Source organism: Girardinichthys multiradiatus, chromosome 1 (genome assembly GCF_021462225.1).
Source record: "Girardinichthys multiradiatus isolate DD_20200921_A chromosome 1, DD_fGirMul_XY1, whole genome shotgun sequence".
In the NCBI taxonomy this organism is placed as follows: Eukaryota; Metazoa; Chordata; class Actinopteri; order Cyprinodontiformes; family Goodeidae; genus Girardinichthys; species Girardinichthys multiradiatus.
Genome location: NC_061794.1, coordinates 13,591,980 through 13,613,803, shown reverse-complemented (window position 1 = coordinate 13,613,803; position 21,824 = coordinate 13,591,980). Strand labels below are relative to the sequence as shown.

At 39.5% G+C, this 21,824-nt stretch overlaps 1 protein-coding gene across 3 annotated transcripts in view; it reads right to left on the bottom strand.

Moving 5' to 3' along the window:
• The window catches only part of mib2 (MIB E3 ubiquitin protein ligase 2), a 76,801-nt gene that overhangs the window by 26,950 nt on the left and 28,027 nt on the right, over window positions 1-21,824 (bottom strand). For all 3 annotated transcript variants that reach the window (XM_047377780.1, XM_047377771.1, XM_047377765.1), the window contains exons 4-10: window positions 12,970-13,076; window positions 11,655-11,849; window positions 10,409-10,551; window positions 10,070-10,177; window positions 9,860-9,964; window positions 8,514-8,676; window positions 7,789-7,922 (exon numbers count right to left, since the gene is read on the bottom strand). In XM_047377780.1, the coding sequence (XP_047233736.1) occupies window positions 7,789-7,922; window positions 8,514-8,676; window positions 9,860-9,964; window positions 10,070-10,177; window positions 10,409-10,551; window positions 11,655-11,849; window positions 12,970-13,076 (955 nt within the window). The remainder of the gene's footprint in view (window positions 1-7,788; window positions 7,923-8,513; window positions 8,677-9,859; window positions 9,965-10,069; window positions 10,178-10,408; window positions 10,552-11,654; window positions 11,850-12,969; window positions 13,077-21,824) is intronic.

The window sequence follows — 21,824 nt, the reverse complement described above, 5'->3', positions numbered from 1 at the left end:
AGCCGAGTGCGAAGCGGCTGGGATGAAGACCAGCTCCTCAAGTCCGAGGCCATGGTTCTCGACCGGAAAAAGGTGGCTTGTCCTCTTCAGGTTGGAGGGGAGTTCCTGCCTCAAGTGGAGGAGTTTAAGTATCTCGGGGTCTTGTTCACGAGTGAGGGAAGAATGGAGCAGGAGATCGACAGACGGATCGGTGCGGCTGCCACAGTAATGGGGGCACTGTGCCGGTCCGTTGTGGTGAAGAGAGAGCTGAGCCAAAAAGTAAAGCTCTCGATTTACCGGTCGGTCTACGTTCCTACCCTCACCTATGGCCATGAACTTTGGGTCATGACCGAAAGAACGAGATCCCGTATACAAGCGGCTGAAATGAGCTTCCTCTGTAGGGTGGCCGGGCACTCCCTTAGAGATAGGGTGAGGAGCTCGGCCATCTGGGAGGGGCTCGGAGTAGAGCCGCTGCTCCTCCACATCGAGAGGAGCCAGTTGAGGTGGCTTGGGCATCTATACCAGATGCCTCCTGGACACCTTCCTCAGGAGGTGTTCCAGGCACGTCCCACTGGGAGGAGGCCCAGGGGACGGCCCAGGACATGCTGGAGGGACTATGTCTCTCGGCTGGCCTGGGAACGCCTTGGGCTCCCCCCGGAGGAGCTGGAAGAGGTGTCTGGAGAGAGGGACGTCTGGGCGTCTCTGCTGAGTTTGCTGCCCCCGCGACCCGGTCCCGGATAAAGCGGAAGACGACGAGTACGAGTACACATTTTAAAAAACAATATATGATTTACCTTTTACTTCACAATTATGCACTATTTTGTGTTGCTCTATCACATTAACTCTCAATAAAATAAACTAATATATGTGGTTTATTGTACCAAAATATTTAAAACCTTCTAAGGTGTGTCAATACTTTTGGAAAACCCCGTATAATGGTAATAATTTAAAAATACTCCTCAAGTTTAAAAAAGTGAGACAGTCCTACTAAGCTACAACATTCATTAAGAAGAAATGTTTTTATTTGGAAGAAAACAGATATAAATATGACCAAACACCTAATAAAAAGAAAAGTCTCTAACGATGCAGCGGGTTTAACATGTTTTTCCTCAAACTAGAGCTCAGATTGTTACAGTTTTTTGTCATCTCAGCTTATAGGTGACGCTGCTGCACTTGGTTTGTGTGGATAAGAGCACACAACTGTTTTTTCCCCCAGTCACCGGGGAACTATGTACCTTGTCCCACTGAAGGTCAGTGATGTAACCATTTGTTGACGGGATCAAGTGTTACATCATATGTAAAGTGGCAAAAAAGTTGCAAAAACAGAAAAAACACCATCACTAAGAAAATGCATGTAAGTTGCCGACAAACCAAAAAATAAGGTTGTGAGGGATTTATTGATATTTTCCTGAATTGGTCAGATTGTTTCCAAGCAGAGTACGGGGGCCTTATTATGATCCGTTGGGGATTTTTGTTTCTTCAAATTTTCTGAAGAAAACTATCAGAAGGCTTTGAATTATACTGTACCTTTTTTTATTTATTTATTTTTTTTAAAGTTTTGGTTGAAACTTTACAATTACTACAATCAAGCTTAAAAGGTAGAAAATCTAAGTGCTAACATAACGACATACAGTAGATTATACGAAAATAACCAACATGAGGCTTTTAACTTAGAAAACAATGATAGCCAGATAAAAGTATCAAGGCAGTGTACTGTTAAAACACTGGGTTTATTTTGATTTTACCTGAGGGTAGCAACATGAGGTGTAAACCTGGAGCATTTATTTAAGGAGTTAACAATCTGCAATTTATTCCTGCTCCAGCTGCAAAACAACCTCACAGAAGACTTCAGATTTGCATGATTAAGTTAAAATGAGCAAAACAAAAACAAAAAACCTAATCCTGACAGCTACGGCAAGCTCAGCTGCATGTTCACACTGCTCAGGCGGATATGGCCTGCAGGCTGCCACTCAACAACACTGCTTTATGTAATGGAAGAATTCAGGAAGGGACTCTAATGACCTGCTGGCTGCCCATAGAAAATGTCAGCATCCGTATCAATGGTAAAAACCACCGAAAGAAAAAGATACTGAAATGAGCCGCTGTAAATACTTGTGCTTTTATTATTTTACTAAATTAAATACAAGTTTTCCTCAAAACTCTACACACAACACCCTTTAACAAGAAATTACATAACAAATTGCTTAATAATTTTGTAAAACAAATTTATTGAATCAGGTACAAAAGTATTCACATTCTTTGCCATGACAGCAAAATTCAATCTCTATATATATATTCACATTCAACTTTGTACAGAACAAAGTATTCAATGAGAAGATTTCATTTATTCAGATCTAGGATGTGTTATTTGAGTGTATATATATATATATATATATATATATATATATATATATATATATACACATACATACATATATATATATATATATATATATATATATATACACATACATACATATATATATATATATATATATACACATACATACATATATATATATATATATATATATATATATATATATATACACATACATACATATATATATATATATATATACACATACATACATATATATATATATATATATATATATACACATACATACATATATATATATATATATATATATATATATATATATATATATATACAGGGTGGGCCATTTATATGGATACACCTTAATAAAATGGGAATGGTTGGTCATATTAACTTCCTGTTTGTGGCACATTAGTATATGTGAGGGGGGAAACTTATCAAGATGGGTGGTGGCCATGGCGGCCATTTTGAAGTTGGCCATTTTGAATCCAACTTTTGTTTTTTCAATAGGAAGAGGGTCATGTGACACATCAAACCTATTGGGAATTTCACAAGAAAAACAATGGTGTGCTTGGTTTTAACATAACTTTATTCTTTCATGAGTTATTTACAAGTTTCTCTTTGTTTACAGCCATTGACATGTCGCCGAGGTTAACAAAGATATTGGGGCCATTCTTCATCAATGAAAACCTCAAGGCCACTGGATATGCGAAATTGATGATGTGTTTCCCTCTTTATGCACTGAAGCTGGCACGTTCCCTGAGTTTTTCCAGCAAGATGGTGCACCACCACATTATGGATGTCAGGTCCGAGCATTCCTAGATGAACAGTTTCCTGGAAAGTGGATTGGTCGTCGTGGGCCAGTTGAAGGGCCCCCAAGGTCTCCCGATCTGACCCCTTAGACTTTTATCTTTGGGCTCATCTGAAGGCAATTGTCTATGCTGTGAAAATACGAGATGTGCAGCACCTGAGACTACGGATACTGGAACCCTGTGCTAGCATTTCTCCTGCAGTGTTGCTATTAGTGTGTGAAGAGTGGGAGAAGAGGGTTGCATTGACAATCCAACACAAAGGGCAGTACATTGAACACATTTTATAAGTGGTCGGAAACTTGTAAATAACTCAGGAAAGAATAAAGTTATGTTACAACCAAGCACACCATTGTTTTTCTTGTGAAATTCCAAATAGGTTTGATGTGTAACATGACCATCTTCCTATTGAAACAAACAAACGTTGGATTCAAAATGGCCGACTTCAAAATGGCCGCCATGGCCACCACCCATCTTGAAAAGTTTCCCCCCTCACATATACTAATGTGCCACAAACAGGAAGTTAATATGACCAACCATTCCCATTGTATTAAGGTGTATCCATATAAATGGCCCACCCTGTATACACATACATACAGGGGTTGGACAATGAAACTGAAACACCTGTCATTTTAGTGTGGGAGGTTTCATGGCTAAACTGGACCAGCCTGGTAGCCAGTCTTCATTGATTGCACATTGCACCAGTAATAGCAGAGTGTCAAGGTTCAATTAGCAGGGTAAGAGCACAGTTTTACTCAAAATATTGAAATGTACACAACATTATGGGTGACATACCAGAGTTCAAAAGAGGACAAATTGTTGGTGCACGTCTTGCTGGCGCATCTGTGACCAAGACAGCAAGTCTTTGTGATGTATCAAGAGCCACGGTATCCAGGGTAATGTCAGCATACCACCAAGAAGGACGAACCACATCTGAAAGGGATGTGCGGGTGCTGACCCGAATTGTATCCAAAAAACATAAAACCACGGCTGCCCAAATCATGGCAGAATTAAATGTGCACCTCAACTCTCCTGTTTCCACCAGAACTGTCCGTCGGGAGCTCCACAGGGTCAATATACACGGCCCGGCTGCTATAGCCAAACCATTGGTCACTCATGCCAATGCCAAACGTCGGTTTCAATGGTGCAAGGAGCACAAATCTTGGGCTGTGGACAATGTGAAACATGTATTGTTCTCTGATGAGTCCACCTTTACTGTTTTCCCCACATCCGGGAGAGTTACGGTGTGGAGAAGCCCCAAAGAAGCATACCACCCAGACTGTTGCATGCCCAGAGTGAAGCATGGGGGTGGATCAGTGATGGTTTGGAATGCCATATCATGGCATTCCCTTGACCCAATACTTGTGCTAGATGGGCGCGTCACTGCCAAGGACTACCGAACCATTCTTGAGGACCATGTGCATCCAATGGTTCAAACATTGTATCCTGAAGGCAGTGCCGTGTATCAGGATGACAATGCACCAATACACACAGCAAGACTGGTGAAAGATTGGTTTGATGAACATGAAAGTGAAGTTGAACATCTCCCATGGCCTGCACAGTCACCAGATCTAAATATTATTGAGCCACTTTGGGGTGTTTTGGAGGAGCGAGTCAGGAAACGTTTTCCTCCACCAGTATCACGTAGTGATCTGGCCACTATCCTGCAAGAAGAATGGCTTAAAATCCCTCTGACCCCTGTGCAGGACTTGTATATGTCATTCCCAATACGAACTGACGCTGTATTGGCCGCAAAAGGAGGCCCTACACCATACTAATTAATTATTGTGGTCTAAAACCAGGTGTTTTAGTTTCATTGTCCAACCCCTGTATATATATCTATATATATATCTATATATATATATAGATATATATATATATACTTTCAAGAGGTAGTCACCTGAAATGGATTTCCAACAGTCTTGAAGGAGTTCACAGAGATGCTTAGCACTTGTTGGCCCTTTTGCCTTCACTCTGCGGTCCAGCTCACCCCAAACCATCTTGATTGGGTTCAGGTCCGGTGACTGTGGAGGCCAGGTCATCTGGCGCAGCACCCCATCACTCTCCTTCTTGGTCAAATAGCCCATACACAGTCTGGAGGTGTGTTTGGGGTCATTGTCCTGTTGAAAAATAAATAATGGTCCAACTAAACGCAAACCGGATGGAATAGCATGCCGCTGCAAGATGCTGTGGTAGCCATGCTGGTTCAGTATGCCTTCAATTTTGAATAAATCCCCAACAGTGTCAACAGCAAAGCACCCCCACACCATCACACCTCCTCCTCCATGCTTTCATGGTGGGAACCAGGCATGTAGAGTCCATCCATTCACCTCTTCTGCGCCGCACAAAGACACAGTGGTTGGAACCAAAGATCTCAAACTTGGACTCATCAGACCAAAGCACAGATTTCCACTGGTCTAATGTCCATTCCTTGTGTTCTTTAGCCCAAACAAGTCTCTTCTGCTTGTTGCCTGTCCTCAGCAGTGGTTTCCTAGCAGCTATTTTACCATGAAGGCCTGATTCACACAGTCTCCTCTTAACAGTTGTTCTAGAGATGTTTCTACTGCTAGAACTCTGTGTGGCATTGACCTGTTCTCTAATCTGAGCTGCAGTTAACCTACGATTTCTGAGGCTGGTGACTCGGGTGAACTTATCGTCCGCAGCAGAGGTGACTCTTGGTCTTCCTTTCCTGGGGCGGTCCTCATGTGAGCCAGTTTCTTTGTAGGGCTTGATGGTTTTTGCAACTGCACTTGGGGACACTTTCAAAGTTTTTCCAATTGTTCGGACTGACTGACCTTCATTTCTTAAAGTAATGATGGCCACTCATTTTTCTTTACTTAGCTGCTTTTTTCTTGCCATAATACAAATTCTAACAGTCTATTCAGTAGGACTATCAGCTGTGTACTGTATCCACCTCCTGCACAACACAACTGATGGTCCCAACCCCATTTATAAGGCTTAAAATCCCACTTATTAAACCTGACAGGGCACTCCTGTGAAGTGAAAACCATTTCAGGTGACTACCTCTTGAAGCTCATCAACAGAATGCCAACAGTGTGCGGAGCAGTAATCAAAGCAAAAGATGGCTACTTTGAAGAACCTGGAATATAAGACATATTTTCAGTTGTTTCACACTTTTTTGTTCAGTATATAATTCCACATGTGTTAATTCATAGTTTTGATGCCTTCAGTGTGAAGCTACAATATTCATAGTCATGAAAATAAAGACAACTCTTTAAATGAGAAGGTGTGTCAAAACGTTTGGTCTGTACTGTACATATATAAATCTATCTATCTATCTATCCATCTATCCATCCATCCATCCATCTATATATAGATCTATATATATATATACACAAGGTCTCACAGCTGACAGTGCATATCAGAGCAGAAATCAAGTAACAAGCTCAAAGGTATTTTTCTGTAGTTCTTTAGAGACTGGACTGTATCGAAGCGCAAATCTAGTGAAGGATACAAAACCCTTTCAGCAGCACTAAACCCCATGAAAAGCCAGGGGGTTTCCATTATTCTGAAATAAAGACTGGAACCACCAGGACCCTCTCTAAATGTGGCTGCCTAACAAATGGAGCATTCAGGGAAGAATAGTTACAGTCAGACAGGTGACCTTGAACCCACCAGTCACTAAGGGGCATATCAGGAGTTCTCTTGTGGAGACGGAACCATCCAGAAGGTCAGTCATTGCTTATGAACTCTACCAATCAGTATTTTATGGTGCATTGGGCAGATGTTTATGGCAGCCCACTTGAATTTTGCAAAATCACCGTATAGATTGTCAGACCAAAAGAAAACCTTCCTGGTCTGATGAAAGCAAAGTAAAACTGTTTAGTGTGAACTTCAAATGCCATGTCTGGAGAAAAACAGGTATTGCTCATCACCTGACTAAACCATCCCTATTGTGAAGGACCAGGAACTAGTATGTATAGAGAGTAAAAAGACAAACAGCAAATACAGAGATTACAGTAAAAAAGAAAAAAAACTGCTCTAGAGTGTTCTGAACCTCACACATAGTTGACGAATCAACACAACAATGGGAAACACACAGCCAAGACAACAAAGGAGTGGCTTCAGAAGCAGTCTGTGAATCTCCTTAAAAGCCCACCCAAAGCCTGGACTTAAATCCAACTGACCATCTCTGGAAAGACCTAAAAATGGGTGCATAAGGACACTGCCAATCCAACCAAAGCCATGGTGAAAATACCCCAAAACAGCTTTGCCAAGCGTGCAAATGTATACCCAAGAAGACATGAAGCAGTCATTACAAACCATAAGTGTTTCAACACAGCACTGAGGCATAAGAATGAACAGCTGTGAATACTTGTGTTTTGTCTATGATTGTTTTCACATTTTTAATAAATTTGAAAAAACAAAGAATCCAACAAACCCATTTCACTTTGTCATATTGGGGTATTGTGTGTAGAACCTTCAGAGAAAAACTGTTTAATTCCATTTTTTAATAAGGGTGCAGCAGAACAAAATGGGAAAAATTGGAAATCTTTCAGGATTCACTGTAAATAACAAAAACTGATGAACCTGTGTTTTATGTTTTAATTGCATCAAACACAACTGTGTAGTTTTGCCTCATTTGAATCAGTGAACCACACGCTGGACTGCAGCAAAGAGAGGGTATGCCGCACTAACCTTGTCAGGATACTTTTGCACCAACTCCCGCACTTTGTTGGCACTGCCGTGGGCTGCCTCGATGACGAGCCTGCTGGGGTTGTCCTGCTCTGTGGACTGAGACAGCAGCTTCTCCAGCACGGAGATGACAGTACCTGAGGAGATACAAAGAGGAGTGGGGAAAAGTTGTGGAAAGGGGAGACACAAGAAAGATGGAAAAATGTCAGCAATTTCAATCCAAATTTAACCACAAAGGACATTCAGGGGAACAAAATCTGAAAGTTACAACAGTTAATGAATTTGTCAGAACGGAACAAAACCACAGGAATGAGTCAAAATGTCCCTCCATGCAGAGTGAATCTGACCACACACACAAGCACACACAGCAACATGTTATCACCCCTCCATCCACTGAGGTGAACATAAACACAGAGTATGTCATGATTAAGAGACTGCTGAGAACTTCTGACAAGATGTCAAATGTCTGCTGAGCTGCCAAAGCCTCTCGCTGTCAGCACGCTGGATCATAACATGCTACAGGGAAGAGCGCTTAAAAACACAGACACCTTGTTTGCACATTAATAAAAAAAAACAAAAACAGAAAGGCCCTTATTGGCAGCCTTTATGAAGAAGCATGCAAAGCAGAGACAGAGCTAGAAGGAGGGCTGGGGAGGATGAAAGAGTGTTAAATGAAGGTTAAGCTGCAGTGCTTGAGATGAGCCCCCTGGTCCCAGTAGAGGCCTTACTTCCAGATTCGTTGGGGTTTTCAGCCGTCATGAGGTTTGCATCGACCTCTGCAGGCTGGGCTGAAAGGCACGCTGGGTTGAATGTCCACGTCTGGCCTCCAAATGCCACCCGTAGGTCACCGTCTGCATATACCTTCAACACCTTTCCGACCTGGCCAAGCACCTACAGAAAAAGAACTAAAGTTAAGAAGGCCAAAAACCCAAATACTGTAGAATCTATTTATTCAAGTTATCATTTCCTCTATAATTTAGGTAACCAACCAGGCAACAACTGCTTTAACAGGGGGTTTCAGTTCTAATTTGGTAACAGGTCAGATAAATAACAGATTTATTTTGGTGACTGGAGTAGTTAAAATTATTTGAGATGCACCAAGAAAACAGAAGGTGACCAGAATAAACTGATTCATCTTGATCAGCCCTGGCTGTACAACCTTCTATCCAGTCAGTGAACGCACCTTACCTAAGTGTGACTATATTACAATAAGAACAACCTTTCCTGTGGATGTTGTTACTAAACGAAGCAAACCAAGTCAGAGTAAGAGAGATGTAAGAAGTTATTTAAATGAAATTGCATTTTTAATGACGTATCAAGATATCTGTGGTTCATTCAGGCACTGTGAGAGCAGGAGAGAGCAAGACTGGGTAGATAACAGGAAGGCTAAATGTATTACAGCACAGTTACTTTGTTTTGTCCTTTTGAGCCTTCATCCTCTGTCTGTCAGAGAACATGCTGGATTTGTAATGTTGACAGCCTTTTGGAAACCTCAAGGTTAAGGAAAGGAATGTTTTTGTCCAGGGAACACACAGAGTATGGTGTTTTAGCAATTCTGGCTGCACTACGTACAGTTATCTCTAAAATAAGAAGCTGACAGTTTAAAATTTCAACTTATCTTGAAATAGAAACACTCTTTTTTATGTTAGAGTTAGAGAATCCCAATCTTCTGAAATTGGTCAAAAATTTACATAAACATGGAAATTGGACATCAGCCACAAAATTATGATCGATGCGTTTCTAAAACGTTTGCTCACAGATGGACATCACGAATGAGGTAAGTCAGACATGGGACAATAATCAAGTTCAAGTTATAAAGAGACCAGCAATTCATACAAATAAGTACTAAATATGTCCAAATGAGACTTTTTTAAAATCAGACCATGGGCCTTTCACCAAACAATTTAATTAAACTGAGTATCTTTCTCCTTTTAATGGGTGAGTGCAATAAAAATAGACTCCAAGTCCCAAGACCACTGACAGATTTGTTTAAACTTTGGTTCCTAGCTCTGTGAGACCAAAAATCTACAAGTGTATAAAGCTAGAGTTAAATAGAAACTAAAATGTAACATACAGGTGACATGCTGTCTGTCCACTCCCCATGGCCAGCCTGAAGTCTCTTCACAGTTTCCAGCTCGTCCAATACTCTAACCAGCTCACCAACTCCAAAGGTGTTCACCTGACAGAATGAATGGGGAAGAACACATTAATAAATCTGTAAAGCTAAAATAAAAATCCGCCTGAAGTTGTGATCAAAGATCTTGGTTTTCTGTAATTCTAATACCTTGGTGAGAGCTCCTGGGTGGAAAGTCCAGCGGATGTTGTTGCTGTACTGGACCCGGACGTCTCCTCTGTCAGTTATTCTATGAACAGTCCCAATCCGACAAATGTACTGCAAACACAAATAGCTTGTGTCACTCTAGGTCCTCCCTCAGTGTTGCTCTGACCTTAATGCTGCCTTTGGCAGCTCTAACTAAATGAAGGCAAACGGAGCATCCAAACTTCAGAGCATCCATCTGAGTCACTTATATAAAACTTCTGTGAGCCCAGCTCAGTACATTTCTGTACCTTATGATCCATGAAAACTGAGTAGACCGATAAGTAAAGCTGCCTGTTCTCATACCTCTGCCATTTTGGGGTTCCACCCTCCGTGTCCTTCCTGCATCTGTCGCAAGATGTCTACCTCCAACAGACATTTGACTTTGTCTCCCTGCTGAAAAGAGTGGCCGTCAGCACTCTCCTGCCGCTGGAGCTCTGCATGCTCACCTGTATGGGAAGGAATCAGCAAAGAGATAATCAATACTGGCCTTCAGGGTTGGGAGTAGAATTACAGTATTTTGCAAAAGTATTTATACCACCTCTGCATTTTGTCATCTTCCAACCACAACATTTAATGTATCTTATTGGAATTTTACACAATACACACTTGCACATAGTTGTGAAGAGGAAGGAAAAGACAAAAACATTTATTTTTTCATATAAATCTCAGATGCATTCAGCTTGCTTTACTCCTATACCTATAAATACAATTCAGTGCCCTGAACTGGTTTCTGAAAGGATCGAATTAGTGAAGAGAGGCTACCTGTGTGTAATTTAATCTATGGATATACCCAGTTGTTCTTTTTTCACTAATCTGTAAAAAACTCCTCAGTCTTCAAACAGTATTACAAGGACCAGAAAACACAGCAGGCAGAGATAGAGATGTGGAGAGGTTTGAAGCAGGGTTAAGTTATAAAAAAATGTCCCCATCTTTGATAATCTCTGTTAGCACCGTTCAAATCAGATATTTTGGTTTGTCACCTCTAGTGTGTGGCCGGGCCCTTTGTTAGTTTTTCTATATTTGGCCCTCACTAAAAAATGTTTGGACACCACTGCTATAGATTGTCAGACCAGAAGAAAACCTTCCTTGTCTGATGAAAGCGAAGTAAAACTGTTTAGTCTGAACTTCAAGTGCCATGTCTGGAGAAAAACAGGTATTGCTCATCATCTGACTAAAACATCCCTATTGTGGAGGACCAGGAATCAGTCTGTATAGAGAAACCAAATATCTGAAAACATACAGCCAGAGCTACAATGGAACGATTTAGATAATACCAAAGTGTTAAAAATGACCAGGCAAAGCCTAGACCTGGAACCAAAATCTGCTGAAAGACCTGAAAATTCTTTTTTTTTTTTTTTTATTAAAGTCACTTTCAGATTTTTATTTATGGAAAAAATTTGGAAATCATTTTCCTTCCATTTGACAATTATGCACTACTTTGTGTTGGTCTCTTACATGAAATCCCAATAAAATGAGAAAATCTAAAAAAGGAGTAAATACCTTTGGGAGATGCACTAATAGAAACAATATAGAGACCTGTCATGCTTACCAAGCTTAGGGAGGTGATCTTTGTAGTAAAAGCCTCCCTGGCCATCCGACACATACTTTAGATCAACTTTGCCTTTGTGGCCCATTCGGTAGACATTGGTGGTGCCATTGGACCAGGTAACGCTGGCCACACTGCGGCCAGACTCTGTGTCCCAGCCACGAATGTCCACCACTTTCCCAACCTTACCTTCCCCACCTAAATACACCAGCACACAAAAAAAAAAACACACACAAAAACAGATATGCAAGAAGCATACGTTTGTGGCTAGAGGGAGGAAAAGCTCAGAGAAATGAAAATCTGACCATTAAATCAAAAAATTATGAAATTAAAATAAACATACATTCAAGGTGAAACATGCAACAAATACAGGGCCAGATGCCAAGAAACATCGTTTTTTACAGATAAAATACCTGACAAGCGACATTTGTCCATTATTTCCTTAAATTACATAAAAAGGAATAACCAAGAAGCTGCATACATTTACGAACCATATGATCAGAACACATATTTTATGATCTCGTAAACCTACTTAAATCATTAGTCATTTGGTTGTTTTACTTCTAACTAACTCCAACTAAATTAGTGAAACACATCATTATTTGGTTGAAAAAAGGGGGATCTGTGCATGCTCAGAAAGGCCCGTATGCATTCGCTGCATACACCATTTAAGCCTGATGAATGAGTTAACCAAACCTGAGGGCAGAAACCAAAAGGACATTTTGACTCATTCGGACTCAGACAAGCAAAACAAAAAGACTTAAGGTTCTCTATGAAGGAAACATTCCCAACTTTTCATTTAGCGCACCGGTGTGGAAGATTTTCATTTCGGTTTTTAATCATTTCGAAGCACACCTGAGAGCAAGCTGCATTTATCTGAAAGAGGGAATTAAAAAGACATAAAGACACATTTTGTAACAACATGTAAGTGCAGATGTACACAGATGACAACCAACACCACAGAGTTCAATGATGGGGCCTTTTGCCCCCAAATAGGGACCGGAAAAGAAATACAGAGAACGTGTTAAAAAACAAGGACTCAATAAAGACAATGACATGAAAAGGATGGCACATCTGTGGGACACACTCAGATGACTCACTGGCAATGTAACTGCACACATACACACACAAATACAACATTTTCCAGGTTACTGAGGCATGAGGTTAGTATGTTAGAATGGTATTCACATGACGAGGCGTTTTGAGCACATACAGGCCTACGTTTAATGAAACCGAACAAAAACAGAGGGACTTCTGAATTAAGAGAATCAGGTTAGTAACAGGGAGAACTCCCTCGCTCCAAACACACACCACTCACCGTCTTGGTTCCCCCAGTCCCAGTCTGGTCCACGGACTACTTTGACCCCCTGGAAGATTCCTTTGAGAATGATGCGCGGGAGATTCTGCCTCGGGGTCAGGTTCACTCTGTGACAAGAGCACGAAAATGACGGTAAACTAACGCCTTAATAGATCATCTGAAGTAGTGGTTTTTATAACAAGTACAATCTTAGTAAATACTAAGAATACCATGTAATAGCAAACTGATAGACATTTTAGAACCACAGGACTTAGCTTGTTGTGTTAAACTGTATGACGGTAAAGAAAAAAAAAATTGCATTATTATTTGAAGGATGCGGTTTTATGATGACCTCAAAATTCAAAATGGCTGACTTGTGTATATAAAAACAGGAATGGCTCTAGTAAAACACAACAAAATGTTTTTGCAATTTTGACGATTGCTATCGTGTCAAATCTTTTCAAAGATCTTACGATAACACTTGTGAACAACTAAAGTGTTCGAAAGTAATAAAAAAAAACAGAAATACTTTGTTATCAGCAAGTATTTCTAGAAGATAATATTATTTAGCAAATGCCACAGATGTTTGAGGTTGTAACTACAAAACATTATGGTTGAGATTGATGTCATTCAGTTCTCAGAGGTAAATGGAGCTTTTTTAAACAGCACCTTTTCCCAATTTAGTTTCATCTGTTTCAGTTTACAAGTAATTCTCACAACTGCACTTCTCTTTTTTAGTGAATTTTAGTGAACTTAAAAGTATAGACTGGATGGAACGTAAAGTGGTTCTACCCGTCCCCCACACGTTGCTGTGTACTGCTGGTCAGCTGGCTAAAAGAAAGCTGCTACATTTTTTTTCTGCACTCCAGGGAAAGACAAATTCAGTTGTTTGGAAATATTTCCAGTTTTGACAAAACCAGATGGTCAGTGTTGAATTTAAAGAGGAGCACCTAATTAGATCATGTTTTAAGGGTTTGTTAAAATTACAATTTCAATATGCAGATATTGTACTTTTTGACTCAAGCTTCTCATACTGAGAGAATTTTACACCATCTATACCCACTGACTGATGTTCCAAAACTGAGAAACTATACCGTCTCACACACACAAACAATATTGTACTGTAACTTTTATTGCCCCTAATTATTACGTTGCCAAGAGGTTGCAAATCTACTGATCCTTAATGACAGAATGACTGTTACAAACAAACAAATATAATAAAATCTTTGCAAACATCTCTTTTTGGGGCTGAGTAACATCTGTTTATTGCAAGTATTAACAAATACGTCAAACATAAGCTCAAGTAACATGAATTAGAATGCTGAAATCATACAGAAATCAAATAGCGCAATATTTTTCAACTGGCTCTGATTAGTGATCAGTGGGTCAAACTCTAAAAAATCTGAATAGTTTTATCCTATTTGTTAAATTAATCAAAACTAAGAACTTCTACCATGTTCGGGCTATAAACGCCTTATTTAACAGCATGTACTCTGATGCACTTTTGTGAGCTTAATACATTTCAGACAAAGATTAGGGAGATATGCTTTAATACATAACTGAAGATGATTGTGTAATTCCTTCATGTTCTGTTTGTTAGATTCTAAACTCCTCTATCTACCATAGACACTTCAGCACAATTTTCTCCTTCATGTCTTATAGTTTGTAAAAAGATGATCGGTTAAAATTGGCAATAGGTCAGTCCTCAAAAAACAAGAAATAGGTATCGGCCAGGAAAAGTATGATCAGTGTATCTCTAGTGAGAACACATCACAAAAAACACACTCACAAAAATCAGACATACCTTATTGTGAAGATTTGATCAGACCTCGTGGCAAAGGAGCTGCCTATTCCCATACTTCTCAACAGGATCCAGCACCAGCTTCCATTTCAACCAAACAGCTCTCTGACACATGCAAAATCCTTTAAAATTAAATGTGATTTAAAAAAAAAAAAAAAAAGAGCTTTTTGGATCACTCTTTCCTAATGTGTTTCATAGAAGTTTACTTGGTATATCAGGTCCCTTTTGCGCTACAGTTTTGCTAGACATACTAGCAGGTTCCTCTGAGCTACAGTGGGAAATAGCAAACCATTTGGCTCGTGAACTCAACTAACAGTAAATCTCAGTGTGGGACGAGCTTTCAGCCTAATCCTAGACAGCAGAGCGATCAGAAAGCAGGGCACCTTGGGGCAAGTCATAAACATGCACTTGCTGGCAAGTAAATGCGCCTATTTAGATAAGCAAATGCACCTTCTATAAAATAAAATGATAGTGATGCTATTTTTAGAGCATTACAGTATTAAACAAATAAGTTGCCGAGAATGCAATAGTCATGTAAAACTGATAAGTTGAACTGATTCAATTTATTAATACAAATAAGAGTAGAACTGCTTACAACAGCAAAACTACCTTATAAATAACAAAAAGTAAAGAGTAAAGGTAGCATTAGCTCAAGCTTAGAAAGGATGTAAAGTGACAGATGTTCCAGTTTTACGGCAGAGAAATATGACCTCTGCACTTGACATTTGTCTTTAATTGCAGCCTTTCTTCCGAGGGATTAACATTTGTAATCCCGCTGGACCAAATATCAGCTCCGATCACAGAATGGATCAAAAGCAAAGACCTGTACCTACTGACACATGGGCAGGATCAACTTTCACACAAAAGACAACTTCATAATTTCCAACAAACTTGCTGCAACACACTGCACAACCATACTGATTACAGAAAAAGTAAACCTTGTGTGTGAAGCTACTGATCTGATTAAAACTAATAGGTTGAGAACTAAAAGACGTATTTCAGGATTTTTAGAGAGAGGTTCTGTATAAAAAGATATAAACAATTATATCTTACGGTAAATAACGCTTTTGGTGACTTTCTTTAGTATGAGTCCAGATTAGTTTGTCGCCGGGAGCTAAAACAGCTAGTCAGAGAGGGGCCAAAAGTGTAGTGTAGAAATCTATAAAATAGCTTTCGCTTTACCCAATATGAAACGACTGACTGACTGTAAATGTGGTAATGATTTATAAAACAGTTGTAAAAACTATTGTGATGTTGTTGAGATTGGAGTTGTTTCAAGATGGAAAGAAACTTTGCTCTTGGCTCGTCTTGTTGGGGCTGAAGCTAACAGCTATTCGCTTTCAGAGTAACCCCTAGCTTCAGCCTATGCAACCAGCTATTCTTCATCTATACTAACTGAAGACACTAGGAATATTATATACTGTAGGTATATTACCTGCTTATAACCTTTAAAAGAACCTGACTTCCGAAGTTCTGAACTTTCTCTTTAAGATCAGAGCTATCTGAGGTAAGGTAGTCGGAAAAATATCTTCAGACTAGAACATAATATGTCTAATTCAATTCTGAAATACCATCCGGGCTTTTTAACACATATTAAGAAAGAAAGAGTAAATTAGTAAACCAGTGTTGGGTATGACAACGACAAGCTGTATGTAAAATGACAAGAACTAAGCAAAGAAACCCAGCTGCTCCTTGGGGCTGAAATTAGGTGGAATATTTAATAAAAGCTTACTTAAAGGTGAGGAAAACAACAGAAAATCAGCACCCAGTTCTGGGTTTGACATAAGGACAGAGTGGAAAAATAAACAATGTCTTGTGACAGCAGTGTAGCTGCTTTATGTGCAGAGAAAAGGATTAGAGAGCAACTTGATCCGATAGGTTCCCTGGAACTGCATGTGTTGTTTGTGTAAGGAAGAGCCGATTAACTAGGTGCACACCAGCCCTGCTTCTTGTAAACATATGGTCCACACAAGTTTGCTCCCAGACGGATTGTCCTGCATCTATACAGATCTTCCACTTTCCTATTCAACATACGTATCCAACTGGACAAAATGGATCGCTGTAAGAGCTGTCCAAAACACTAAATACAATACAAGAAATAAAGCTTGTTCTCTGTACTCTGTAGACTCTTTCTACAAACATTTGGGAAAGAATGGGTCGCTCTCAGGAGCTCAGTGAATTCCAGTGTGGTACTGTGATAGGATGCCACCTGTGCAACAAGTCCAGTCGTGAAATTTCCTCGCTCCTAAATATTCCACAGTCCACTGTCAGTGGTATTATAAGAAAGTGGAAGCAATTGGGAAAGACAGTAACTCAGCCACAAAATGGTAGGCCACGTAAACTGAAGGAGGTGGGGAAGCATATGCTGGTGCACATAGTGCGCAGAGGTCACCAACCTTCTGCAAAGTCAATCACTACAGACCTCCAAACCTGAAGTGGCCTTCAGATTAGTTCAAGAACAGTGTAGCGACCTTCATGAAATGGGTTTCCATGGCAGTGTTGGGACCCAGCCATGGATTTCAACATTAAACTCGGGTACGGACCTTTCTGGAACTTTCAAAATAAATTGCATTAACCTACTTCCGGCAACAGCCAAGTAAACTGTAACAGCGGAGTTCCCATGATGCCACTGTCTGAATAAGAGCACCCCCTCTCCAACAAGCCGATCTCTTCCACACCGGTGTTCATCGGGATAGGAGGGGGACAATGCGCGCTGATGTCTCTTTGCTGGCAAAAAGACAAACTCTTCAACTGGATCCAAGAGTGTCATAAAATCACGTGATTATATGCACAAGTTAAGTATGAGTGAATAACTGTTTGTGTACCCAGTATTCATTCATAAAAACAGGAATTAAGGTACACGCCTGGCTTGACTTTCTCTCTCTGAGGCCTGCAGACGCAAACTGTCCCAGAGAAGTTCCCTACAGAGAAGCGGTCTCTATGAAGCCGAGCGGAGCGTCTCCCAGTCTGGAAGGAAGACAGCAGAGACCCCATCACCATGGTAATGGTAACGTGCAGTGTGGTTAGCGGACAGAACGGGCCGTCTTTCACCCACAGCCACAAAGGTTAGCTAGAAGCTAACCGTTTGTTCACAGAGCTCTCTTCAAACTTCATCATCGCTTGGACAACGTTCCTCACCACAGTTCATGAGGTTAAGTGTTTGGGAAGAAAAACTTAGAAGTGATTTAGGTTGAAATGATCTAAACGTTTTTCATTTTATGAAGTTTGGTTTTGTTTGTGTTGAACTCAGCTATCTTGGTGCTAGCAGACTATCTGCAGCACACGTGCTCAGGTTGTGTTGTTTGTGTGTTTTTAAAGTTAAGACAAACTTTATTAAAGGGTGATTTTAAACAGAAGATTGATCATAACGTGCCGTCCGCACTTATGCATTTTAACCCTTTTATTAACGGTATTTTTAAAGGTGTGTGTTTGAATCTGGTGCTAAGCTATCAGCTTCTTTGTTAGCTTAACTGCTAACAGCTAAGGACATGTGATTGCTGCTAAATAATATTTACCCAGAAAGGTTTAGTTTTCAATCCAGTACATAATGTGTCCCTAAAATCATTTTACTAAATTTGATAACTAAGTAAACATCATTAAGCCCCATTTCTCCAGAAAGATTTAGCTCTTTCCAAAATATTCCCTTAATAATATTTCTTCAAAATATTATTTTAATAAATAAAGGCAGCTAATGAGACACCGTTGAGAAATGGTCATCCAGAAGGTTGGTTTTATTCAGCAGATCATTATTTAAAACATTATTTTATTAAAATATTTTATCTGATCTTGCATTATGAATGGTTGTCTAAACGTTTGCTGATTATTGTCTAAGTTGGTTCCAAGACTAACTTAACTTAATTTCCAGATTCTTCAAGATAATCATTGGTTCTCAAACATAAACATTGCATGGTAATGTTGCATCACTCTTTTGGTCATAATTTTCAACCATCTTTAATCAACTTGTTTATATTGTACATAGCCCATTAGTCTTCCTTATTCTTTAATTCTGCTTGGTAGTTAGTTGGATTGTTTAGCATAGTAAAGGGTTTGTTAATTGAAATATGTTTAACTTTGAGTTGACTTATTTTTGCTAATAAATTCTTGTATTTTAAGAAATTGTGTGAATTCATTCCATGTGTGTGTGAGTTTTTGCTGTTCAATAATGTCAGAGCTCGTCTCACATCTTTCTATTTTGTCCTAATACCTTCGCCTTACTGGGCTGGTATTCACAGGACAACCCTTAACAGACCGAAATATTATTTGATAAAAAGTTAAAATATTAACATTAAATATTAAATCATATTCTCACATTCATAATCCCAACAGCAGAGCACCTGAATCAAAGTTGTACATCACCAAGTGCAACGCAATTTGTAAAACACGTCACCACTAGACTCTAGAGCAGTGAAGGAGCATTCTAGTGACGAATCACGTTTCTCTATCTGGCAGTCTGATGGACAAGTCTGGGTTTGGTGGTTGCCAGGAGAACAGTACTTGTCTGACTGTATGGTGCCAAGTGTAAAGTTTGGTGGAGGGGGGATTATACTGTGAGGTTGTTTTTCAAGAGCTGGGCCTTGGACCCTTAGTTCCAGTGAAAACTCTGAATGCTTCACCATACCAAGAGATTTTAGACAATTTCATGGCTTTGTGAGAACAGTCTGGAAATGGCCTCTTTCTCTTCGAACAGAACTGTGCACCAGTGCACAAAGGAAGGTCCATGAAGACATGGATGAGAGAGTTTGGAGTGGATGAGATTGACTGGCCTGCACAGAGTCCAGACCTCAACCTGATAGAACCCTTTTGAGATTAATTAGAGCTAAGGCTGAGAGCCAAGCCTTCTCATCTAACATCACAAATGTGCTTCTGCAAGAATGGTCAACAATTTCCATAAACACACTCCTAAATCTTGTGGACAGGCTTCCCAAGAGTTGAAGCAGTTATAGCTACAAAGTGTGGATCAATATCATATTGAACCCTATGGATTAAGAATGGGATGTCACTTAAGTTCACATGTGAGTCAAGGCAAGTGAACGAATACTTCTGGCAAAATAGTCCATCTCTACCTACCTATCTATCTATATATTTCCACCTAGCACCTATCGCCTTCTATCTAAGTCTGTTCATGATTTGTCTCTCGTTGCGCCCTGAATATCTTCCAGGAAGTTGAAATTCTTAATCCGAACATCTTAGAATGGTAGCATGTTAATCCATTTAAATCTAATGTAATCACAATGGAACACTTATCAGCAGTACATCCTTCTTAGATCTCACACCATGATTACGACAGAGAAACTCATTATACCATCAGGACATTAAGAAACGTTTCCGCTGCCTGTTCATTAACAACTATACTAATTTGCCTATAAAGTATCACACATATTTGAATAAAAGACGTCTTTCCTAACAGCAGTTGCCTTCCTTACATAAAACATTCCTGGCTCTATAATAAGTCACAAATATTACAAAACAAGCTAAATTTGGGAGTGTGGGCACATAGCAGTGTGTCTCATGATTGCCAGAGTATAAATCAGTCTTTTAAAAGGCTGTCAATGAAATTTGGGTCAATGTGATCTAAAAACAAAGAGACATTGTGTGTTAGACAGAGAATACATATTACATACTGAATGATTCGTTTATCTGAAAAGAAGTAACTTTCATGTGATTTTGTCCCAAATGCACAATCTGTTCCAGTGCTTGATAAGAATCACAACTCCATTACTCTTCCAATTAATAATAATATTATATTAGAGAAACTGCAAAGTCTGTAACTGGTGAGTCAGCATGTTATATTTCTGTAGCACTGTGAGTAATTGTTGTTTTTTTGTTTTAAATTGGAGCAACTAAGTCCTGTTATTCATTTTTGTTATGAATCTGTGTTAATACCGTAAAGCAGTGATATACTGTGATATTTTTACTCTGGGTATCATACAGTCTTACTGGTCCATGCCTGCTGTATACGACACCAAACTGAAGTTAACAACAGTCAGGGAACCAAATATGTAACATACTGATGTAAGGCTGAGTCGCTGTCTTTTGTTGCAACTTGCCACATCAGCAGATGGTCCCTGTTTCTGACTGCATAAGTCACCTCATCGAGAAAGCTAATTGACAAAAACCCTGAGCTCCGTCAGGCATCCCATTCACAGGCTGAGCTGACAAATATCTAGAAATAGATATTTTCAAGTATCATATCAGTTAGACCAACTGATAAAGGGACTACATATTTGTAAGGCCATTAAAACTCAAAAGCAGATTTCCTGTAATACTCTCTAAAACAAATATCTTTTCTTTGGCAAATTATAAATTAGTTTGTATGAAGGTGATTCCAGCCAAAATTTATAAAAGCTAATCTAAAGGAGCTATTTGATCCTGATGTCTTTGTTCTCTCTTCAGCTGTCAAAAACATAAGTAGAGGAAGAAATCATTTCTATTGTTAAAGATAAGCCAATTCTGCAAATTTTCTGTAGTTTCAGAATATTACTTAAAATGTAGGAATTCATATTTTATTGGCAGTAGTATTAGAACATCTATCCAAGGTTGGCCTCGTCTCAATCTGAAGTTACATACCACAAATGAATGAGATTAAAATCAACAATGCCTCAGTTTTATAGATCTGAGGAGCAAGACTGTCTGATCTGCTAAGTAACTCAAACTCAGTGTGGTGTGATCACTGATCAGAAAAAAGACTAGGCAATACCAAGTCATGCTGATGTCAACATTGTTTGGTGTGAAACATGTTACTGCGGCAATTCATACTAACTGTGAGAGAGTGAGACTTTCAGCAGATAACAGGAAGGCTGAACAGAGTACAGCAAAGTAGCTCTGTTTTATCTGATGGGCTTTCAACCTTTGTTATGGAACATGTTGGATTTGGAAAACATGGTAGCTTTTTAAAAAAACTCTATTAAGCTAGAGCTGCTTTAATACCGTTTTATTTTATCTTGACATGTTTGCTGGTGTTTTGAAAAATATGTTTTGCCGAGGTCTAAATATTATGAAATAAGGATGTTTTTGTTCATGTATACTGGAGATTATTGATGTGAAATTCACAATGTCCTGCTGCATGATGAACGGG